Below are 24,174 nucleotides of genomic sequence, written 5' to 3'. Positions count from 1 at the left end.
GTCTGGCTTGACACGCTTTGTTTTTCTCCTTAACAGGGGAAGTGTTCTTGCAGATTAAAGGCCCACTAGAAGACACATATAAAATCTACTGCTATCGCCACGATGATGCACACACCATGCTGGAATCCTATGAAAAGGATGAAGAACTGAAGCAGCATTTAAGACACTGTGTACAGTCCTTAAAGTAAGATCTTTTCAAATGATGATTTCCGTCCATAGTCAGTTGCCTGGCAGGGAACATTTTAAATGGATGTAGATGAAAGGTCCCCTGTAAATCCGGAGTTTTATGAGGCTTGCTGGGAGCTCTGGCTTATGCTGCTTTCATGAAAAGATGACAAGCCAGGGGCCATGATTAGATTTCTTTCTCTCTAAGATGGCAAAAAATAGCACAAGAAAGGTTACTCTTCCCTTTGCCCCGTACTGGCAAAAAAATGTTGGATCATGTCAGGGGCTATCGGGAACCCCTTGCCCACCTCCCAGGAAACATGCTACCCTCATCTTCAGGATGATTTGAATTAAAATACCTTGTAACGGAGCTATTCACATGCACTGGTGTTTCTGGGCCCCTGTTGCAAGGCCCCAGGGATCTGGAGTGGCTGTGTGGTGCTGGACCCCTCATGATGGGGGTATTTGAGAGCAATCAGTGTTGGAACAAGCTGGCAGGTCCCACCAATGGAAGATGCTTTGTGCTGTCAGCTCCAGTGCCAGCCCCTCAGGGGAATGTGTTGAGAACTGGGGATACTGCAGAATTACAGATCCACCTTTCCTCCAGTGTGGCTTCCTCCTGCAGCCAGTTGCAGGAACCACCTCATCCACTCCATGGAGAGTGCTTCTCTTCCCACCCCATAAACTCCCTTGCCCCCTCACTTTCCCAAAAGCATCACAGGAGGGAACACACCACAGTCTTTGAGATCAGAGGTCTAGCTCCAGCCCCAGGAAAGGCCCATGCTGCACGCTTGTAGGAGAGATGTAAAGCTATCACAAATAATGGAGTGTACATCAGCAACAGATATTTCAACCACACTCCAGTTAGTGATCAGTGTGCAGAGACGTGTTAAGACTTAGGAGATGGGAAGTATGTCCAAGTGAAATCTAGAAAGAGTGGTGGAGAAAAATATTAAAACCATGAAAAGATAAATGTTCGCTTTGAAGACAGATTATGTTGAAAATAAGGCTTATTTTGTGCAACATCTCCAGTTATTAAATACATAACAAAGTATATGTGTAGGGCACTTAGGCTTTAGCTACCCTGGAAGTTGAAAGAAATAGATTTTCATATATACTCAGGCTTTCAGGCTAATGGATGGCCAGGTATCTCCCCTAAGGGGGTGTTTCAGTTGCTGATGCCTACAATATCCTTTTCCGGCTAATCAAGAGAAGCCGCTACTGTCATTCAGTCATCCCTGCTGCTGAGACAAAGGGACATGGAAGGAAATAAAGACAAAAGATAGCATCCCCATGCTAGGATGGATGCTGCCACTTGAATTCCAGAGCCAGCAAGAGGAGCTCCTGTTCCAACATCACAGCTGGGATTTGTGAAGAGAAAGGATATTTTCTGCTGAGCCATTGTAGCCTTTGCTAGCAGGAAGTGACAAAGCCTTCCTCACAATGAGGCCTTGTTTTGTCTTGTTCTTTCCTGATTAGCCTTTAAACAGGAACCAATGAAAAAACCACTGGTGCATGTATACTACACTGTGTTTTTTCCCAGTGCTTAAAGATTGCAGCCAATTCAAATATTAAGACCTGAAAGTGCACACACAAATGCAGAGCTGTAGTCACCTAAGCCTGTTACTTCTGATTGGAGAATACTTGTCCTAGAAAGAAAATTCTGCAACATTTTTACCAAATAAGTTATAGGTTGTTTTCCATTGTGAGACATAATAAATGCAGGGGCTGGCGACAACTATTCTTGAAAAATGTTTACTTCTTAATAATAATTTTTCCTTGGAATCATATTGTTCCTTTTTTTTTTTTTTTAATTAAAATGGGATGACGTTACTAAGGGCTTCTGTTCCTCAGTTGAGTAATATCTGCCATGTGAAAAACAACTTCTATATCAAGAGCGATTTGAGAGTGGCACTCTGCACATCTGTACAGACAAATCAGATTTAATTAGCCATGCTGAGATTCCTATTCCTCCCGTTGACTGAAGAGGAGAAATTCCATCCCAAAATGTAGGTGTCTGCCTTGGAGACATGTGCGAATCCAGATTCTGTAGAGTCTTGTGTTTCAGCAGTGATTATGCAAACCGGGGATGTTGTTTGCTAGCTTAGCCAAAGAAATGCAGCTGGTAAAAATGAAAGGATGCTGGCAACTACCTGCTCTGCTTTCAGCCTGAAGTAGCTTGGTTAACTGTTACAGGGGGCAGAGGGACGTCATAAGCACGCAAAGTGCTGACAGTGCAGAAACAATGAAAGCACAAGCTTCCAGATGCTCAGTCAGGCACCGGTGGGCAAGGAGGTAAGAGTGTAGGCAGTCAAAAAGCGGTGGCTGATGATGTGATGTCAGGAAAGCCTAACACACAGACGTAGCGACATTTTGGTTCCCATGCATTTGAGAGAATTCATACCATAAGGAAAATATCCTATTCACGTGTTTGCATGTTTCCAAACTACAATTACATGTCCCTGCTGCTTTCAGTATTTGTATCAACACCATCCTACTCTGAAGAGGTTTCAGTTGATGTGCAGCCTACAAAAAACTTAACAGTTTCATTGATTCTATATCCTAAAAGGCTGAAATGTATTCTTTCTCATTTAGAAATACATTTTTATTTAAAGATAGCAGATGGGAATGTATGTAAATTTTAAGAATGACACATCTAATTTTACTTTTTGTGTTAAGGACTTGATCTTACTTACCGTTGTTAGCACAGTGACCTAAACTTCCTTCTCTAAGTGTTAAGACAAGGCTGGGTCTTATAGCCAAAGCCAGGTTACTGACAATGCTTTCTCATTTGGGGCTGTCCTTTCAAAAAGATATAGGGCCAGATTCACCGGTACCCTCTGGCTGTTTTCTTGCAGTTCTGCTGACACATAGCAGCCATAAACCTGAGTTAACTGGCCAGTTACGGCTGCTCTGTGTCACTGAAGTGTATCTGAGAATCTGGCCCCTGATCTGTATAAATCCTTTTAGGAGGAATCTAATACATGTTTTGTTTTCTTCTCTTTTGCAGAAAGATATATGAGGAAGAGTAAGTACGACACTTTTCTTACATGTAAAATAATCTTTAAAATATCTTTAATTTATTTTCAGTATGCTTAAAACTGTACATGTAGAAATTTTAAGAACACAAGCCTTTTGTGTCAGTATAACCCATAGATTTTTCCAGGATATATGTGATAAAGACTCTCAGTTTTAATTTCCCTAAGCCTGTCTAGTTTTCTCATTACCACTGCACTACCTTTGCAGAATCTTTCAAAACTTGTGCTTTATGAAGCTACTTAATTTGGCTGCCAGTTCATTCGGAGCCCTTTATTATCACCTTGCTGTCTTATAAATGTGATTAGAGAATACTGAGGTCCGCAAGAGTGCTTGTCAACAACACAGTGTCAGTCTTTGGAATCCACACACTGAAATATTTTTGCACAGGCCTCTGTAGACCTCCTACAATATGTGTTAGGTTCCCGTTTCGTAAGTAAAGCTATGTCTAAGGCGATGACCCCTTTGTTAGCCCTATATGAGAAGTCCAACTTAGGATCTTCCCTTTGACAATGGCTGGAAGAACATCAGAAAAGAACAAGCTCATTGCAACACTTTGCCAGAATACTCACCCAGCCACAGATAACTTGTGGTCAAGGGACTTCTGTGCCAAATGTGACATCTTTGAAAAGTTATAAATGAGAGTTTATCGCAGCTGCAGTTTCTGGACATCCAGCAGGTTGGGATCATTGAAATGCAGCATCTCCTAAAGTTACCTGCAGGGAGAGGTCAGAGGAGGGGTTAGCTGAACTGAAGAAAATGATTACAATCCCAGACAGAAATGTTAAGAGAGACAAGAGGATCAGGCGTGCTCTATATTGGTAGGAGATGAACACCTGTAAAGTCAGAGAATTTGTTAATCAGTCAATTGCATGTCATAAATAAGATCAGAGTAAAATAGACTTTGAAGGACTTGCATGTTGAAATCCTACAGCTGGGGTTTTTAAGCTTTAGTCTATGATAGGAAATGGTTTTTCTGCGTTTTGTTTTGATAAGGGACGTTCTTGTATACTCCTGTGTCCCAAGGAGTGGGGCTCCAAGAGGAACAAAATACCCCGAGAGTCACAGTAAGATCATGTGAGTCAGCAACACATATAGAAATAGCACAAGACTGGCTGCTACTGCTCTGCCTTGTGTAACCCTGTTAGAAATGAATGCCTAGTTTTCTCCATCAACCAATTTCCAGTGGAGCGTGGGATACAACTCACTTTCAGAGTTTAAACTTGCTCTTATAAAGCTGTGCAGGGTGCAATGAGCCAGGTTTAGCTGCAGGACCCTCTCGGGCTTGGGTACCTCTCCCAGGGTGTAGTGGCGTTTGCCTTCCCTGCTGACCGGCAGGGCGCTCAGAAATGCCATCACCTGCAACTCAGTTTACAGGCTGCAGAATCTCAGCTGCCCTGGGGCAGGACCGTGCCCAAAAATCTGGTTAACGCTGAACTGGAAAATACAGCATAACTCACCCCAAGCGGTCGGTGATGTTGCTGCTCCCAGATTGCTTTTCATTCAAGCATGATCAAGAAAACAATAACATAAATACCAGACAGTGCTGCCCTTTGCTAGCAGCTCAATAGGTTAAATTCTGCTTGGCTTAACAACTGTGCAGCCTCGGTGAATTCCAGGGGTTTGCATGAGGGTCTTGCGGCACAGTGAATTATTTGCCCTGCATGTCTTGTAGTAAAATGAACTCGGGCACGGTAAACCATGAAGCCCGAGACTTTAGGTCGCGCTGCAGCCTTTGATGCCCGCACACCATCCCAAAACTGCCGAGCTGAATGTGGCACCGGCCCCCGCCCTGCTGTACCATACTGGCTATCATGTTTGCCGCTGGACCTAGTTGCTGGGTAATGAGAGCAAATGGAACTAAATCCCGAATCCCCCGTCTTTGCATAGCTCACCACCATGTGTTTTTTGAACAGGTGGGAACCTTTCTGCATCTGTGACTTTGTTTTGTTGGGAAGAGGGAGGAAGGGTATGATGTGAAACTCACTGCGGTTAAGCCAGCTGCATTTACGGCAGAACTATGGTAATAAATTGTGATGAGATTAGTATAGCTACATATGACCTAGAATTCTTGCTAAATTCACAATAACATTGGGAGGGAAGGCTGAGGTAGCATCACAAATGAATTATCAACTTAATTTTCTGCACAATAGATGTCACAAGCTGTTACTCGCCTGTTTCGGTCGCGTGGCAAGGCCATGTCCTGCCCGGCGGCCGGGTGCGTCCTAACGGGGCACATCATTGCAAAATGGGCTCGTCCAGGGAGAGTGGCTATCATCAGCTAATCTTGCCAGGGAGAATTAGATGAGTTGAACTTTGTGGCATTTAGTGCCCCAGGGAGTCATTATCTTATAACAAACCTACTATCTCTCGAACCATATTGCAAGACTGTGTCATGCAGATATGCGAACAGAGGGCTGTTTATCACTTGGGCAGCTGTCCAAAGTGCAGCTATGTAAAGAGAAGACACTTGAAGATTTTTCCATTCATGAGGCAGCTTTTATAGATTTGCATTCATGGGGCTTTTCAGAGAAAACAATAACAATTTAAGATTTTTTTTTTTTTTTCATTATTGCTGCCAGAAGCTGAAAGAAGGGAAAATAGCTCTCTATATTTAATATAGGATACAGGGGAAATGAGGGGGATTGAAATGATGAGAAGGTTTGGGGACATCAAGAAGCCTTAAAAGGCATCTACTGTTAATTTTTTTTCATGCAGAACTTTTTTACAGATAATGCCTGTGTGAGAGAGATGGTTTAAATATGCAGATGTCTCTTCTCAAAGGCATTCAAATTGTTAGTTAATTAGTCAGCAGTAAGGATCGGCTCTTGTACTTTTTATACATATAAAAGTGGGAATGAAAGCTTTTTTTTCTCTTTTACTCTTCCTGCTGCACAAAACAATAGATGTCAGCCTGCAAAACCAAGTGACTGTTCCCTGTTTTCTGTACTTTCCTTCTACATTGTGTTATTCCATCTTTCCATATGCAGAAATCCTTCTTCGCTTAACATTAACTCTTGCATTGTTAATGTTATACAACCTTTTACCCTCCAAAGCAGCCTTTTCGGGCATGCAAATGGAAAGTTTGCTCTGCTTTACTGCCCTTAACTCCGTTACCAACAGCTCATGCTCAGTTTCAAAGGGGAGGTCTGGGAGTCACAGGTAGTCTGTACCAGCAATGGCGCTAGTGTTGCCCGCTTTCCTCAGGAGCGTGCTCGAACGAGGAGAGACAATGGACGTGTCTGTCCTGCTGCTGGAGCCTCACTACTGGCTGGCCCTGGTCCTAGAGCTTGGCCACCTGGTGTTACTTACTCCAAGGAACCCCCATGTTTCTACCAGCCACGTGGAGGGTAATGAAGGCATGTGTGGCTTGGTCCTACCTTTCCCCTGTTTTCTCCTGGGCTGTTGCGATGGCCTGTGAACTGCACAGCCTCTACCCTTCAAGCCCAGAGAGCGTGAACAAAGGCTTTTGTCCAGAGCGGGGCTGGAGCATGAATACAGCTGGCTGGTAACTCCCTTGCATGGGGGCCAGAGACCTTGGGTGGCCTTGGTGGCCTGAGCCACTTGGGTGCCTAGGGAAGCTTCTCTGCTGCCCCTGCCGAGCCAGCGGGGATTGCGCCTGGAGCTGCAGTGTATCTCTGTGACCGTGCTGGAAGCTGTGACTTTTCTACCCTCATCCTTCTGCCACCACAGACATCTGCCTGCTTGGCCTTTGTGTAAGGTGACTTCCAGCAGGTTGGATCAAGCCTGGGTGAACATCCTGTATGTTCAGTGTTTCCCCAGGCCGGATCTGGTACCCTTTGGAAGTTCAGACATCGTTAGAAATAACCTACTGTCAGCCAGCAAAGAAAAACCACAGATGAAAAACAGTAAAGCTTAAGGGTCATTGTGGTGAGTCGAGAGAAGGGATGCAGCCATGAACAGGCATCCCAGTTACTCACAGCGGGGAGATATTGCAATTTTAAGCCTGAGGGGTTAGAGCAGGATGTAATAACCCCTCTCACATGCATTTCTCAAACTTCCTGTTATTTGTTCTTCCACCTACATCTCCTTTCCTGGGTGTTGTGCTGTGTAAGGTGTACCACATGCACCCTCAGACTGAGTGGGACTGTTTCAGAGGTAATGCCTAAGCAATAGTCTGGCAAATTGCTGAAAATACAGAAAACTCAGACCCGGTGAGTATTTCTCATTGAGGGGGTGAGAGGAGGGTTTTGATTACAATGGCCCATGTTCCCTGACAGATGTATCTTATTTTTTTGACTTAAGTGGTAATTGCACTTCTATGACTCAATGCAAAGCACTGCTCTGGTTTTGATATCTTCTGTAGTTGAAAGCTCAACTGAAGGATATAAAAGGCAGCAGCTTCAATGACTAGACACAAATAATAAGTTTTTTTCTTCAAGGAGTTCCTCCTTATGTGACAACTTGTTTTGGTATAAATTATAGAGGAAAGCCAAATCTAATGGACATGGGATCCCTGATGATCAAACCGGTGCAACGGGTGATGAAATATCCCTTGCTACTCTGTGAACTCTTGAATTCAACTCCTGCTTCTCACCCTGACCACAAGGCGCTACAAGACGCCCTTTTTGCTATGAAAAACATTAATGTGAACATCAATGAACTTAAAAGGAGGAAAGATTTAGGTAAGAAAAAGGCACACTAAATTCATCTGTCTTTGTAAGTTTGGGCTGGCAGTTACAAAAGAGGTTTCAACTCCAGTTACATCTCTACAACAGTTTTGGCTGCTGCTACCCAAGCTGTGCAATACGCCGGGTTTCAAGAAGGTAACAGATGCTTTAATGTCACTTGTCCTCAGCCAGCTTTGTTATCTGACTGGTAACTCCAGAAATATGAAAATGATGAAGGAATTCATATTATATTCATGTTCATTGTCTGTAATGCAGTTGCAAACACTGATAATAATTAAGATGCAATGATAGCAATATTTCTTACAGACTTGCCACATTGAAGCCCTAACTCCTCCCAAGGCTAGTGTTGATAACAGGGTTTTCATCATCTCAAGCATTTTCACACAAGATTACAGCAAGTGACATCAAAGTGTCTTCTCTCAAATGGTTTCATATTTGTGTGCCCGTCCCTGTGAAAAGCCCTGCGAATACAGATTATTAGTGTCATGAAATTCTCTGTCTGCAGTGCTGAAGTATAAGAGGAATGATGATGATGAGTCCCTTAAAGAAAAGTTTTCCCGACTGAACATCCACTCCATTAGCAAGAAATCCAAGAGGGTCACCAGCCATCTGAAAATACTGACAGGGGGAGAACCTCAGGTACTTACTCATCCCACTGCAGATTTGCATTGACAGCTTCAGTTCTGCTTTTGCACTGGGCATTTTTAAAAACGTTGGAAATTGTGGTGTTGCTTTTTTTCTGCATCATTTATAAAGTCATTTTCTGACTGTCACAGAAGACAGGAAAGATCTTTCTGATTGAAATAGAAAATAATGTAATGTGTTCTCCACCTTTTCCTTTTTTATCTAAGAGCTTCTCAAACTACATCAGATCTACAGCAGAGAGGAAGGAATTGGTGCTTTGCGGATAGATCGGCAATAGTTATTGTTGGTGCTGAGAACGTGTTCTTGCTCCACTTCGTAACATTCAGTTTCTGAACCTACCAAGGAAGATGAGCAATACTTCTGATTAGGAAAGGCCATGGGGTTTGCCACTACGCGTGTAGGGACCTGGAACGTTAGTAGTCAAAACTACCAGAGGCAAAGAACCCTGTGATAAATTCATGAGTGTTGGATGGCCAAAAACACACTTTCATAATTCTGAGGTTGTAATTCAAAACCTAGCAAAATAAACATTTCCAGGCAAGCTTAAATTTAAATCTCAAAGAAAATCAATTACAACTGACCTTGAAAATTATATCCAGTGCACCTCACTGCATGAGATGGTTCATTAGACAAGGTCACTTGCCATTCTAGATGTGACTTTACAAGATACGTGCCGGTTTTTCCTATTTTGTTTTTTTATCAGTGGTTTCCCCCTTTCTCTGATGCAAACTACCCACATTTCTTTTTTCTGTTCATTTATTTGTACAGTGGAAATTTTTATATTCAGAATGGGACACAAGCAAGGCTATAAAATCAGAGAAAAACAGGGAATTAAATTTGATTAAGAGGAGATGCGATTTTTCTTTTTTTTCTTTAAAAGCTTCTGGTTTATGTTTTTTTGGTTTTGTTCTTTAATTAAGCTTAAAACATTTGAGAATCATTTTAGAATCAGGATACATCTGTTAAGGATACAGCCCTCTCTCCTGCTTAATTAGACTAAGAAAGTTTCCAATTCACATCTCTGAAACATGCTGTGACCCTTACAGCAAAACCACTGAAAACGAGACATGAGAGTTCTCAAATTCCTCAAGTAAAAGGTAGGCAGAAATAAACATATTTTCAGGTTTTTTTCACCTAGCATGTAAAAGTAGTACAAGCCTATTTCCAGCTGCTGAGGTTTCCAGCAGGAGAGCTGGCATTGCTCTAGAGGTAACAGCTCCACCTACAGCCTGCCTGGGGGAAACCTCCCCATCACCCACTAATAAGCAATGGCATGACATAAAAAATATCTTTAAATTTTCACTATTGTTTCCCCAACGGAGCAACAATACAGACAAAATGAAGAGTTTTATTGGCACACTTAGGTATGCTTGTAATAAAGCAACTCTCTGCTTTCACAAGGATTAAAAATTAAATTCTCTGTTCACGTTGCCCTGTGCCTTTGACTTTCCTTGGTTTAAAACTGGAGCTTGGGAGAATTAGGGGCTGATCTGTTCTGTTTTCAAAGGGAGGAGTTCAGGGAAGGTTTGGGATTTTTCCAGCAGCGCTCTGGACATTTCTTTCATTAGCCAGATTCTTCTGGGCTGCCAAAATAACAGTGCAAACATCTATTTTAGGTGAAAGATCAAACTTTTAATAAGGAAGAAAAGTTGTTTCGAAGTTTAGAGAAGACCGTGAAATTGTGCGTGAAGAACATTTCACTCTCCTCGCAACATCTACGGGTGGGTACAGGCCTTTTTGAAATCTGTGGCCACAAACCATGCCCATAACCAGTTTAACACACATTTCTGCCACTGGTTAGGCAACACTAAATTACAGGCAGGCCTGTCTACATCACAATATTAAATAAATGAGCTGTGCTGTTGCTGCATTACTGAGCCCATGGCAAAGAAGTTGTGAAGCCCATAATTCTGCGTTTTTCCCCTTACACAAGCAGGCTCCATGGAGCCTGGGTGCAGTGTGGAAAAGAAGGTGCTGTCAGGTGGCACAGTTACAACTTTCAATCACTGTGTTAAGCTGTCATGTGGGTATTGCATACTTGCCACAGTGGAGCACCAATGGTTTCTCATTAAAAATGGAAGAAATGAGTTGCAGCCACATGAATTAAAATGTTCTAAAATACGTATTTCAGATGTGCGAGGTTGTGTTGAGGGCTAGCATTAGATGTACAGAATGCTCAACTGCTGTAGATGTCTTTGCTTTAATCCTCCTCTCTGAAGATGTGGGTTGGCTTGTAACTTATCAACTTTTCCCTCTCATGGACAACTTGCCAACTTTGTAGATGGCATGAGGCCCTTCAAAGTTTAAGTGTGCCCAAGCGGGACACGAAGGTTGTTTGAGAGGTAGGTAAGATCGATCGCCAGCTGGCCGGAGCTTATCACTAACGCACCTTGTTTGGTTCAACAAACAGGGGAAGGCCAGTGAGCTCAGCCGACAAGGCTTGTTGCCCAGAATGGTGTTGACAGTTCCTTATGCAAACGGATGCACACTTCATTAAGATTAAAATTCAGAGTAAGTGAAATACACCACTGTAGTCCTACTTAGTTCCTCCAAAAGAGGCCTTTGAGCTACGGGGTCTTGAGCTGGCTTCTTGCTGAGGAGTAGCTAACTTCCAGTGGGACATTCATTAGGTTAGGGCATAATTTTTTCAGTTGAACAGTAACAACTTGATTCTTAAATATTTACATTGAATATAGACAAAACACAGGAAAATATTATCACAGTAAACAATCCCACAATGGCTGGAAACTGCACAGAAACAACACACATGTCCGAGATGGAAAACATTTCTGATTCCATCAGTATTACTGCAGTATCTGCATGAGTGAATGCAGTATATTAAAACAGATGCTAATACAGTTTCATCTTCCTACCATCTTCTCATTTAGGATTCTATACATCTGGCTGCACAGAATATAATTGGGCTTCAGGAAATCTTGCAAGACAAAGCCAACAAAGTGAACAACTGTCCGGAAAAACAGAACAACACTACAAATCCCTGTGAAGACCTTGTAAGTTTAGGCAATGTCCACTGTTACACAGCTATCTGTATGTGTGAGAAAACAGGTGTATGTGAGGAAGGCTAGGACAGAAAACACCAAAAACCCTTAGGAATCCATTGGAAAAGATGAGCAGTTTTTTTGGTTGAGTTTCTGAAAGAAATAAGATAAAATTCAGTATAAGTGCACTGTGTTTTCCCTAGAAGAGCTGAAGAAAACTTCTCAAGCTAAATTCCTGGGTTTAAACTAAAATCTTTGTGCTAAATTTGCACGTTTCATCTGAGCTTCAGACAAGAGCAGCAGATCTTTGCTTTGCTACTTTTGTTACCAGCACTTGCAGTTTTAGAGTGACTTTTGTCATCTTTGTTCTGCTCATGAACTATTAGCTCCTGATATCATCGATCTGTGAAAATCTCAGCTTTATTACCTTTTCTCAAGTGAGTTACTATCCTTCATACAGGGAAACCATGCAAAATCTGAATATAGCCCATAGGAATTAAAAGGCAATTTAAGAAAAAAAAAGTAATAATTTTTCAAAACAAGTAGTCTCTTGCTTTCAGGGTCCAAATGAACTCTAATGCCTGGCTCCACAAAAATAGACTAAAATGTCTCTTCAAAATGGGGCAGGCTGCTTTTTCAAACAGCTACTAAAGCTGGAAAAATTCGGAGGTGGAGATTTTCGTATACTTTCCTATGTTTGTGCCCACTAAAATATAGCCATTCAATCCCTTCCAAAACACTGAAAACAAATCCTGCCAAGAAACAGAAGTATCTTTGGCAGACCACATCCTCCCAGATAATGACAGGGAACTAAGATGTTGTATTTCTTTCCCTTTGAAGTTCCCGCATTTGAAAGGAATCTCAAAAATTAATCTCAATAATCAGAAAGATATTTTTGATGTCTTCACAATGAATGAGTGCATAAAGTGCAGAAGAGTACCCTCCTCTATCATTGCAGTAGTGAGTGCGTCCAGTATGCAAGACGCCTCCATATTCAGAAACATCAAAGAAAAGCAGAAGCAATTCCACAATTGATGAAACAGAAAACTTTTTTTCAGAACAAATTTTGTAACTCCTATTGGCTCATGACCCAGCTATTCTAAAGGTCTATGTAACTAAAAAAAATAACGATAAAAAAAAAAATCTTAATCTTATTTGTGTTAACTGTGGACATTGTTATTAACCATGTTAATTTCTACGTATTATCTATTTATCTATGTGTCCTGAATTTACAAGATGAAAAGGACTCTCTATCCTATGTATAAGGCTTTTTTAAAAAAAAGCTTTTGTCCTGATACTGCACAATGAGTAGATGTTCTCACTAAACATTGTGTTCTTCACATGTTTTCCTAAAGGGTATCATCAATGGAGATCTCAGCAATGGGCTCAGGTTTTTTTTTTTTACCCTTTGTGCATTTGTCAATAATGAATACTTTCTTCTCTCATTATATTTTAAGGAAAATTTTAGGGCAGAAATCCATAATAGCCTCTTCTCTTCCAGAAATCAGGTCCAGCAGTTTGGAAAAATTGTTTTCTTAATACATCAAAAATTGGTTCGCTAAACAGCCCAGTTTTCCAGGTGGAAATAAAGTAGGAACTACCTAGGCAGCATACATCATCTTGGCCTTGGGAGAGCAATTCTGGTGCTAAAATGGATCTGTCCTCAACTGTGGTGTGTTACAGAGGGTAGAAAGACAGCTGTTCTTTTATTCTCACATTCAGCGCAACAACTTAATTCACAAAGAACGTCCAAGAGCTTTAAGATGATGATGCATTTCACTGACTACAAGCCTATGCTGTATTTGAACAAGTGACTTACAAAAATAAATTTTATTTCATGCAATATTAATCCCTTGGGACAATTAGAATCTAATGGAAAAGCCTGAGAAAGACTTTGTTTTTTTACCAGGTGTCTAATTTTGTTGATTACTGGAGATAAAACCAACAAGCATAACATAATTTAATCAAATCAAGTGATTGTTTGTGTTTGCTTAAACAGGAATTGAGTTACAGCTGTTTCCAGAAAAAAAAAAAAAAAAAGAAAGAAAGAAAAACCATTGATAGCATGTATGACTCCAAGACTGCCATTTAACAAGACTTCATTGCCTCTAGACTGTGAATATTGGCATGGGCCTTCCAATTATGGAAATCCCAGTTTCGTTGGGTGGTCCAACGGATCCTTGCCCAGTTTTTCCTCAGTGGTAGCAGACTAAGGGCAGTACCACAGGCTGCATGTTCCAAGGGACCATTACCAGACACTGTAAACTGCAAACCTGTTACCTCTCCTTTGCAATGTTATGGAGGAGATTCTAACGCATTCTAAACCCTGCTTGAAGCTGCCTCTGACAGCAATGCTTTGTGAAGAGTAATTAACAGATTGCTTGATAGGCTGCCATCAGGCTTAACCTGTCACTGAGTCTGAAGAACTGGATGAATAAAGTAATAAGTGTTTTATACCTTTCCAGATGGCTCAGCTGGACAAGCTTGTTTTGTCTCCTCTCTCAGCGCTACAAGCCTTGTTTTCAGGCCCACAGAAGCTCATCCAGAAGCGCTATGACAAGTTGTTGGACTACAACAGCTACCTTCAGAGGTCAACAGGAGACGAGCTGGAGCTAGCAAAGAAAGACTATGAGGCTCTAAATGCGCAGCTAGTGGAAGAACTTCAGGTATTCAACAGAGCAGCCAAAAAGATCGTGTTGAACTGCCTGCATTGCTTTATCACCCTCCTCAGGAATATTATGTCTGCAGCACTTCAGTCAAATTCTGCTGTGGTGGTGCCTGTTCCGGTAAGTACATTAGAAACAGGTGTAGCTCTGCCTTTTTTTGGCTTTTTTCTTTCTGTATGATTTGGCTAGAGTTATGCAGGACACATACCTACAAGCTACACTGATTTTGTTTGTTCTGCTAAGCACAGCCAGGTTTGGGTTTGGTTTTTTCCTTGCAAGCTCAGCAAATGTTAAGTTCTGAGTTTAAGTTTCATCAGGCCTGGACTTTTCATAGAGAATGATTCTAACGCAGCTGTTCCAGCTGCTACAGCGATAGTAATGGCAAGAACATTACAGCAAGGCAAAAAGGAGACAGCTGCTAGCATTTTAGTCTGTGTTTCTTAGCATCTACCCTGAGTAGGCCAGAAAACACAGGAAGAGAAATTCTAAGAAAGTACATGAACTGTTAAATTCAAATATGCTGCAGAAGTTCCTGGAGATATCTCTAGGCAGTAAGGGATAACTTTGTCTACACTGGCATTTTTAGAAAGTTCAAATAATTTAACTGACATAGCCAAAAGTACCAAAGATGCCTGTCTGAGCTACACAGAAGGGCATCAGTTCCTCCAGCCCACTCTACTCTTTCTGGACACTATGATCATTACCTGAAGATTGAAGTTGAGAAAGCTTCTTAATTTGTGTGAAAATCCTACAATGTTTCAGTTTTGTTGTACTTTTGCCTAGAGGACTTGAACCCCACTGAGAAACACAGCTGCAACAATGCCTTCCACACATCCAAATCCACTCACCTGAACGGGAGCAAGACTCTAGATAGGAAAACACAATGCAGTGAAGCAATTCTGGAGTATGCCTTTCCATCAAGTCTTGAACACAGTACTTTATAGTCAAGGACAGCTGAAAAATTAAGAAACCAAGGTCAGGGTCAAAACATAGAGCTGTGCTGTTTAATGGGAAAATGAAGGCTTTTCCCACATGATGAAATTGCATCCCTGTAATTTGACCATTTCATGTTTTGAAAGCTGTTGTATTGAGAGCATTGCTTTCTGTAAGGCTCTGCCAACAAAATTACCTTCTTTTTCTTTTTTCTGTTTACATCAGCAAATACATTTGGGGTTAGGCATAGACCTAAAGCACTTACCCAGCGCCACAGACAGAGCTTCAGCTTACCCTACAATTTTTAACCTGGTGGCAGCGCCGGGTTGCACAAACACACAGCTGTAGGGTAAACTACTCCAAGTCTTACAGCACATTGACCACTCTGATACCTGCTGAGATACAGATTTGCAACTGAGAGCAGGTGGCTCAGTAGCATAAGTGCAAGGCTGTTTGCTTTCATCACTGTTTAGAATATTTTTCTAATGATTTCACTTAAATTAGTATGTCTTTTAAATCTAATAGCAATCATTAGAAACTTTCTTTAAGCAAGGACCTTTCTTTTCTTTCCATCTCATACCTCGCACACTATGGGCTCTGCAGAAAACAGCAGTGACTTGTCAGATTTCCTGATTCCTAGCATTCAGCCCATTAAACCAAATCTGCTCTCTAAAGTCTCCTTAACATTTTGTTCCTGAGACCTAACGTACTTTTGTGTTTGTAGCTGTCTTCCTCAAGCATCTGCGAAGTGCAGAATCAGTTGATGGAGGAGGTTCACAAGCTGAATTTTGTAAAAGAAAACACCAGTGCAACCTTTATTGAGAGAAAATGGAGCTTGGAAAAAAAGAAACCTGCCCCTTCTCCAGTGAGTACCATACATCTGAATTGCGTATGAAGCATCCTCTTTGGATTGCTTTTGAAACAAACCCATTTTTATGCCACCTAGATGTTTGGACTTGGTCTCTTCCCTGGGACTCTGACTCAGTTTGCTGGAATGAGGATGTTCCATTGACCAGTAACTTCTGAAGATTTTTCACTCTGTTTTCATGTTTCATATCTTGAAGATATGAAGGAAGACATAGGATTCCCTTTAGCATCAGTAAGGCACATATACTCTTGCTTCTGTGATACGTTGAGATCACATTCATGTGCAGCACCTCCCTCCCTGCCCTCTAACCACACTCTGTGTGAATATGCTTCCAGTAGTTAATAGCATCTTGCCCTTATTTAACAAGGTAATTTCACACAAAAAGCAGTCTGTTTGGGTACCACTTATCTTGCCTTATCATGCAAGTTATAATGTGACCGTAGCACACCTCAGCCGATTTTTGGATTATGCTTTTTTTGTGATACTACATGTGATACTACATTGCTGTGGAAAAACAGTTAAGCAAGTGACAGTTCACATACAGAACACTGGCTCTTTGAGAGCAGAGAACAGGATAAGAGGTCTTAATTAGTGAAATTCCTACATTTCTTTACAATCTGCCCTTTATTGCTCACCTGTTAATTTAGCAGTTGGACAGGTCCTTGCTGCATATGCAAAGGAAATTTGGTTACATATAGCTGTGTAAGTAACTCCTTGACCTACGTGTAAAAATGTAGGGTCACTTGCCACACACAGCGTACACTGTTTTTTATGCATCTGTGATTCTCCAGAAATGGCCTCAGCATTATTTCCCCGTGAATAATTGTTTTGCTTTTCAGCTCGAATCCCCACGTCAAACAGAAGGCCACAGGTCCAAGCTGTTGACTATGTACAGCACAGAATTGCTATACCAAGCTAAGCGCAAGTGCAATGCCACGCAGGAATTTGATATTGATTTACATGAAGGAGAACTGGTGGCTGTTGTGGAGCAAAAGGACCCCTTCGGAAGTACGAGCAGATGGCTTGTTGACACAGGAAGTAAGTTCTTTGCACAAACATCCCAATAACAGCTTCCCTTTGGGATATTGATTTCTTTTCATTCTGGCCCCATCTGTTTGCCTCTGTCATACTGACAGCTGCATAAAATGGTTGGTTTTGAAATGGTCTTAGCAGTATTTTGCTGTTCATTTTCTCTCTTTTTTTATGGTTTTAGCAGTATTTTGCTGTTCATTTTCTCTCTTTTTACTCTGGTGTCTAGTCCTTAAAGGGTATGTGTATTCCTCCTTCCTGAGGCCTTACAATCCAGCCAAAGTGCAAAAGGATGTAGCAGAAAACAGCTTCGGTGATGACGATTTTGATAATATCAGTCTCTTTGTCTCTTCACGGCCCTCTGCTGATGGCAGCACAAGAAGTTTGGGGCACAAGATGAGTGACAGCAACTCATCTCTTCAGTTCTGTGAAAATCCCACAATTAATGGCACAGGGACTGATGCTTTTCAGGATATGGATGATCACCATGTAAGTATGATACACACCTGCCTGTCCTCTTGTTGTTCCTACTTCAATTCCAACTTATACTGCTTATAAATGAAATGGTTTCCTCTTACACCTGAAAAGACTGGCACTAATCTGTCAGTATGACATGGGAAATTGTTATCCTCTGTTCTTTGCATTTCTTAAATAGCCACAACGTAGGAAAAGATAATCAGTTAAGCCATGAATCACAGTCCTGTCTCACAGAAAACACACCATTGCATTACCTCACCCTGCATACAACACCTCAAGGTTCTCCTGTGGAGCAGAAACCTGCAAAATAGCTCAGTTTGGGTGATTTGTCCACTTAGCATTGACAAGAAAGCTGTGGCAAAATCAGCAAGGCACAGAAGTGACCTGTGTTCCACAGTGGAGTATAGGAGCTTTAGGAAAGGGTATTCTCCCTGAGGAAACCTTGCTGGAAAATTCTCCGTCCAATCCAAGGCCACTTGGTGTGACAGAAACAGTGAGCTGAAAACCTTACTAGTGTAGTAAGGTGATAAGGTCTCGGAGCTTGGTTTGTTCCTCCACATGCAGAATCCCCCAGATCCTTCAAATTTACTTTTTATTTTGGCCCTGTTCAATGTAATCTGTCTAGCATTTGCAGACCATATAGTTGTGTACTGGTTTGTATACCTTATTGCACATTTTCTGTATGCAGAATGTATACCCACAATGACAGGTTAAGATGTAGCTACATTTCTGAATTCAGATTTTAGTTTCTGTGGCTCTCCTTTTTCAGACCTTCTATGCTGTTTACGCGTTTCAAGCAAGAAATGATCAGGAACTCAGTCTTCAGGAGTACCAGAAGGTTAGGATACTTCGGTTTTCTGACCTGAGTGGCAATAAAGAATGGTGGCTAGCAGAAGCAAAAGGTCAGAAAGGATATGTACCATCTAATTATCTCGGGAAGATGACATACGCTTAGGAAGAGAAAGGCCCATTGAGCAAGTTTTTTCTGCAGTAGACAGAATAATCATCTATTACAGTTTGCAGCAAGCAAGGCAAACTCACAAGTGATTGACAGAAGCCATGGTATCTGGTACAGCACGCTGATGATATTGAGAACCTCGATCCTCTAAAAGCCATCACCTTGTCAAGACCTGAGGGAAGAAACATTTAACAGGAAGACTGATTCTGATTAACATCCTGAAGAGCTTGCTTTTCTATTACCCCATAAGATGCTTTGACAAAAGAGAAAATTATGTCAAAAATCAACCTACAACTACAAATCACAGCTAAAATTATGTTTTTCTTCCATGATATTTAGCAATTAATATTCAAGATGAAGAGAATTAGCCTTGAAAAAGGACAAATTCAGTCTTCAGGGATGCTGTAGTTCAGGCTGAATTGTTCCTGAACCGCTATCTCAATGAACATAGACACGTCTTAAAACTTGAGCTTTTTGGCTGTCTGTTTTTATCCTCAGCCACTTTTGTAATGAACTTTTTTCTCAGTAGAGATTATTGGAATGGGAAAAGAAAAAGGTTTTCATTTTTGTAGGAAACATTTCAACTTAAAACATACCAAATGTGGTGCTACCAGTGGCTGGTCCCAGGAAAGAAGATATGTTTAGTTAAATATGGAAATGGGGGGAGGAAAAGGTACTGTGAAATAAAGAAGTTATAATTTTCAAAAGAATTACACAACTACTTCATTTGGTAGGAAACAGTTTGTAGCAATATGAAAGCGCCCCAGGTTTGACGTTCCACATGTCTCTCCACACTAACTACTTTGTTGTGCAAGATCTGTGTAGTGAAATGAAACCTGTGTTATTAGGCCTCATAATTCTTAAAGTGTCTGATGTTAGATTGAACAGCGAAGAATGTATTGATGAGCTGATTCACTGTTTGCAGAATTCAGACTCAAAGGCCTGAATTTTGCTAAAGTATCTTCAAAATGGTCGAGGCTATTTTAGCAAGTTAATATAGTTCACGTTGCATCCTCAATGAGCATAGAAAACAAAAAATCCCAAGGAAAGATCTAATGTCAAGTAGTACTTCTTTAAGTTCACTGACTACAGCAATCCTTAGCTCATGCTGGTACCCTAGACTTGAACTAGACTGAATAGTGATAGAGCAACATCTTGTTGCTATTACCATTGATTCACAGAATGATACGGGGTTGGAAGGGACCTCTGGAGATCATCTAGTCCAACCCCCCTGCCAAAGCAGGTCCACACAGAGCAGGTTGCACAGGAATGTGTCCAGGTTGGGTTTGAATGTCTCCAGAGAAGGAGACTCCACGACCTCCCTGGGCAGCCTGTTCCAGTGCTCTGCCACCCTCAAAGTAAAGAAGTTCCTCCTCGTGTTTAGGTGGAGCTTCTTATGTTCAAGTTTGTGCCCATTACCTCTTATCCTGTCACTGGGCACCACTGAAAAGAGACTGGCCCCATCCTCTTGACACCCACCCTGTAAGTATTTATTTCAATACAGCAATGCCTAGGTCCTCTAGTGACAAGTGAGGACTTTCTCGTGCTAAGCATTGCAAAAAGGAAGCAAAAAAGTAACTATGCCTGCAGCAGGTAGTGTAATTGAAGGCAAACTCATGTCAGATGTTTTTCTGTATTGTTGCATAATTGCTTATTACTGACTGACCATTAAAAAGACAACACTATTAAAATTTAAGAGAGGGGGTGGTGTTGCTGATCAAGAGTATACAGAAGCTGTCCTAAAGCTTTTGTGTAAGTTTCTACTTCCTATAATTGAAGTGTGGGGTATGAAGATGAAACGATTCAAAATCGTTATTGAGATGTAACAGGAAATAACCTGTCAGCAAAGAAAGGATGAGAAAAGTTAGGGCAGTTCATACAAACAATAGTTTTTGCTACACTAATGAACCTAATTTCACTTTCTTTAGTGTCCCAAATTTTCATATTATTTTCCTAAAAAGGTAGAGAAGGTTCTTAATCTTGCTCAGGAGATGAATGCAGTGGATCATAGAGATGAGAACCTGAAATTTGTGCTGGATTAAATTGTATGATAGAGAAACTTTTCGATTTTTGAGATGGACATCCAGAAACTGGTATGTGAAACTCTGTGAACTACTGCAATCCAGTGAGCAGCAAGAATAGATAACATTTCATCTTGCCTAATTGTACATGACCTGATGCACTTAAACCTTGCTTTTTCCATAGCAAGCAAAAAAGGTGCTCATTCATTTTATTAATAGATGCAGCTGTTTTTATGGAAAACTTTGCCTTTAGTTAAATCTGCTTGGAAGAATGGACTGAAAGACTCTCCCCTACTAAGCTTGCACTGCTTTGGATTTTATGTTTTAAGATTACAGGGAAGATGCACACAAGAAGCTTTTCAGCACGTCTTACAATTTAGAATATTTTATTTGGAGATGATCTATACTTTGCAATAGTTTAAACAGTTTCAGAAATGACTGAATTGTACTTAATAGGCTTAAAGCAGTCACGTAAGCACAATGGTGAAGTTTTGTATTTCAGACAGTGAAATTAATTAAGGCCAAGAGTCAGGAAAAAAAGATTTCTGAAGTCTGAGAACTCAGCTTGAGTCATAGGGAGAGCTTTGATTTTGAGTGTTAGGTACATTTCTCATGAAAAATCAGGCTCTGTGAAGGTGTCTCAAAGTGTTCTCAAATGCTGCCCTCCGAAATATTCACTAGGTATCCTGAAGTAACAAGGAATGAAGGATGAAATATATTGGAGGTGGCCACCTAAACTTCATTGAACTTCTGTGGGACTTGGGAATTCCTAGTAGGCCATATGAAGTCCCAGGATATGGTTAGGACCTGTACTAATTTTTATATTGTAGGATAATTTATATGACTTTTACGGCCTCTTAAACTGGGACTCAGAAAAAGTACTTTATTAGGTACCCAGGTGGTTTGGTTTACTTCATTTCATCAAAGTTTAAGCTGTTATAATTTGATATTCCAGATATATTGCAAACTTTTATTTTAAAAACATATAAATGCAAACTACAATTGCAAAAAAATATGAGATGCGCTTCAAATCTAAAGCCTTCCTACATTAAGGATATTTACAACAATTAATATTAGACTTGCTCAGACACATTTTTGTTAAGGTAGTGCTTTAAATACTAGAAATGAGCTGTGTTAAGGCTCCAGAAATTCCTAAGAATATGCAGTGTTTCTGCATCTGTTTTTTTAACTTAGAGAAGGTTACAGTATTCTAAGAGTTCTCTTAACCAGATTAATGACAAAACTAATTTATTTTGATTGAAGCAGGGACAGGCTGCAGTTTAATGGACTGATCTTGCATTTATTCAAATGTGAGTTTTACTTACTTGAACCATTGTGACAATAAGCATGCACAAGTACTTCCAAGATTGAGTCCATTCAAACTGAAGTGTTTCTCCATTCAGGGAATATTTTTAAGTGTTGTCACTGATAACCTGGAACCCAGAAAACATCCAAGCCAACAAACAGCAGAGAGTCTCTGGCTCTGACCTCTGGCACCTGTGTGCTTCACCATCTTCCCTCTGCTTGGATGGTGCTTGTGAACCTTAAGTAAGAATTCACCTTTCCAATGCAAACAAACACAGATTGAAGAATTATTCCTTCTGACCTTTCGTCTTAGGAAGCTTCACTGAGTAATTACATCCTTCAAACACTAAAGTACATTTTTGCTGTCATTTTAAGATAGCTTGTAAAAATACAGATATGTGAAGCGGACCTAGCACATGCAATAGGAAACACAGCCATGACAATCCTTGTGCCTGTAGATTTATTACTGATAATTCCTCTTACAATATTGTTTGTTCAGAAATGGTGAAAAAAAAAAATCTTCTTTTAAATTATTGTAATAATAAAAATTTATTTTTGTAAAGATATGTTTCTTTTTTTTTTTAAACAAGACTGTTTTCGTAAGCAAAGAGCTTTATATGCTATCCAAGATCTGCCTTCTGTTCTGAACAACTAAAAGCATCACTGCAAAATTAGCAGAGCAGAGAAAACAGAGTTGCCCGAGATAAAATGCTGCATTTCTAGCATGCATCCTAGCTGATCTATCAATATATTAGGACTCAAACACTGTCAAAATACCAAGCAAGTTTCAAAACACACTTCAAGTTTCCAAATGTCAGCTTAGTTCTGTTCTGTTATTTTCTAGCTGCTCCTGACGTTTGTGACCGTTATTTACTGCTGTATCCAGCCAGAGGTCTGTCATGAGTAGTAACAGATAAAAGCTTGTATTACTAAAATAAATTACAGAACTTTTGGTTAGATCTTTCCTCTTAGACTCAGATATCACCAGCATCCCCTAGTCTGGCCAGAAGGAGCCCTTACGGAACCAGAGTAACCTATCGTTTCACATTACGAAGGATATCAGAATTTGGCCATCTATGAAAAGACATAAATATTTAAGTGGAAGTAAAATATTACCATACCAATTTATAATATAGATAAGGAAAGTCAAGTAACTACTTTTCTAGTAAATAAAAGAGCAATTTGGTTTGGGGATGGAAGACCCACAGGACTATTTCACAGTGATTTTTTTTTTTCTAAATATGAGGTATGCTTTTCAAAATTCAGAATGGCCTTCCTTCTTTCTGCCCTACACTAAATTCCTCAACCTGATGTGCAAATTCAGTCAATCCATCCTGTAGAACAGACTCCCTTCCTGAAAATACAGTTGTTAATTCCATCCTAACTATAACTTCAAAGCAGAAAGCAACTGTTCCCTTCAATCTACTCTGTTTTTCAGCAGTGCCTATCTTACATATTCAAGCTAAACACTTGATTTAAAAGACCAGGTCTATGCTATAAATCCTTCCTGATATAATACTTCAAAGAATCACAATCCTAACTGACATTTTTATACCAGCAGAAAGAGACTTTATATTTCATTTAGAAAGCTGGGAAAGTCACAGTGGAAGAAAGTATTTTGCCAATACAAATCGCAGCTCTATTGCAAATCTTGCTAATACAGTGGTATCAGCAAGTCCAGTTACACTTGGTCTTATTAGAGGGAAAAAGACAGGTATGTATAAAAGGTATAGCATAAGTTATTTTATTCTAAATTAATAGGAGATAACCTACAGTCAACCCATGCCAGAGTTACAGATGTGAAAATATCAGGATACACTTGAATCACGTCTCAAGAGGTATTTTAAATGGCACTAGCCACCACAATTTAAAAACAAAGATCAGGTTTTTTTCTGCCTTTGTTCACCCCATATGTGGTACCTAAAGCAATCTGCATAGTTCAGATATAAGCTTGTGAACTCTCGCAAGCAAAATTATATGTATATTCAGAGGCAAGACAGAGGCAGCTAGCACCTTGAACCTTCCTGTGGGAGCAGGTTTTGCTATTAGAGTGAACACTTTGCATAGACTCTTTTAATGGCTGGAGTGCTTCTATCTTCACACTCCATGGCATAGGGAACACTCTTCTGATTAACATTTAGAAAGAAAATTTGCCTTCTGTTTGCTAATGGAAACTGCTTCAGTGTCTTTTCCTACTATACCACCATTAAAAACATGCTAGAAAGGAAGGATAGGCTGCTTGAAAAGCAACAGAAGTTCTGGATTCCTCCTCCTCTTGCTGTTATTTTTAAATCGCCTGGGAAGCTGCAGGCACCACAAAGGCAGAGCCTTTCTTTCTTCCTCCACGGGAAATAATAGTTGAAAAAGTATGTAAATTCTCTAGGTAGCTAAGGCAATCCTGAGTAAATGAAACTATTCCT

The 24,174-nt window shown here is 40.5% G+C and overlaps 1 protein-coding gene across 1 annotated transcript in view; it reads left to right on the top strand.

Moving 5' to 3' along the window:
* ARHGEF38 (Rho guanine nucleotide exchange factor 38) overlaps window positions 1-18,425 on the top strand; it is a 36,650-nt gene extending 18,225 nt beyond the window's left edge. The window contains exons 4-14 of the mRNA XM_074148118.1: window positions 37-184; window positions 3,176-3,193; window positions 7,648-7,847; window positions 8,359-8,492; window positions 10,115-10,219; window positions 11,387-11,509; window positions 13,963-14,283; window positions 15,821-15,961; window positions 16,804-17,002; window positions 17,223-17,482; window positions 18,240-18,425. Coding sequence (XP_074004219.1) covers window positions 37-184; window positions 3,176-3,193; window positions 7,648-7,847; window positions 8,359-8,492; window positions 10,115-10,219; window positions 11,387-11,509; window positions 13,963-14,283; window positions 15,821-15,961; window positions 16,804-17,002; window positions 17,223-17,482; window positions 18,240-18,425 — 1,835 coding nt within the window. The remainder of the gene's footprint in view (window positions 1-36; window positions 185-3,175; window positions 3,194-7,647; window positions 7,848-8,358; window positions 8,493-10,114; window positions 10,220-11,386; window positions 11,510-13,962; window positions 14,284-15,820; window positions 15,962-16,803; window positions 17,003-17,222; window positions 17,483-18,239) is intronic.
* Window positions 18,426-24,174: the final 5,749 nt, after the last annotated feature.

This window comes from Numenius arquata, chromosome 5 (genome assembly GCF_964106895.1).
Source record: "Numenius arquata chromosome 5, bNumArq3.hap1.1, whole genome shotgun sequence".
NCBI lineage: Eukaryota > Metazoa > Chordata > Aves > Charadriiformes > Scolopacidae > Numenius > Numenius arquata.
Note: the sequence above shows the minus strand (reverse complement) of the source record. Positions and strands in the feature narration are given on the sequence as shown.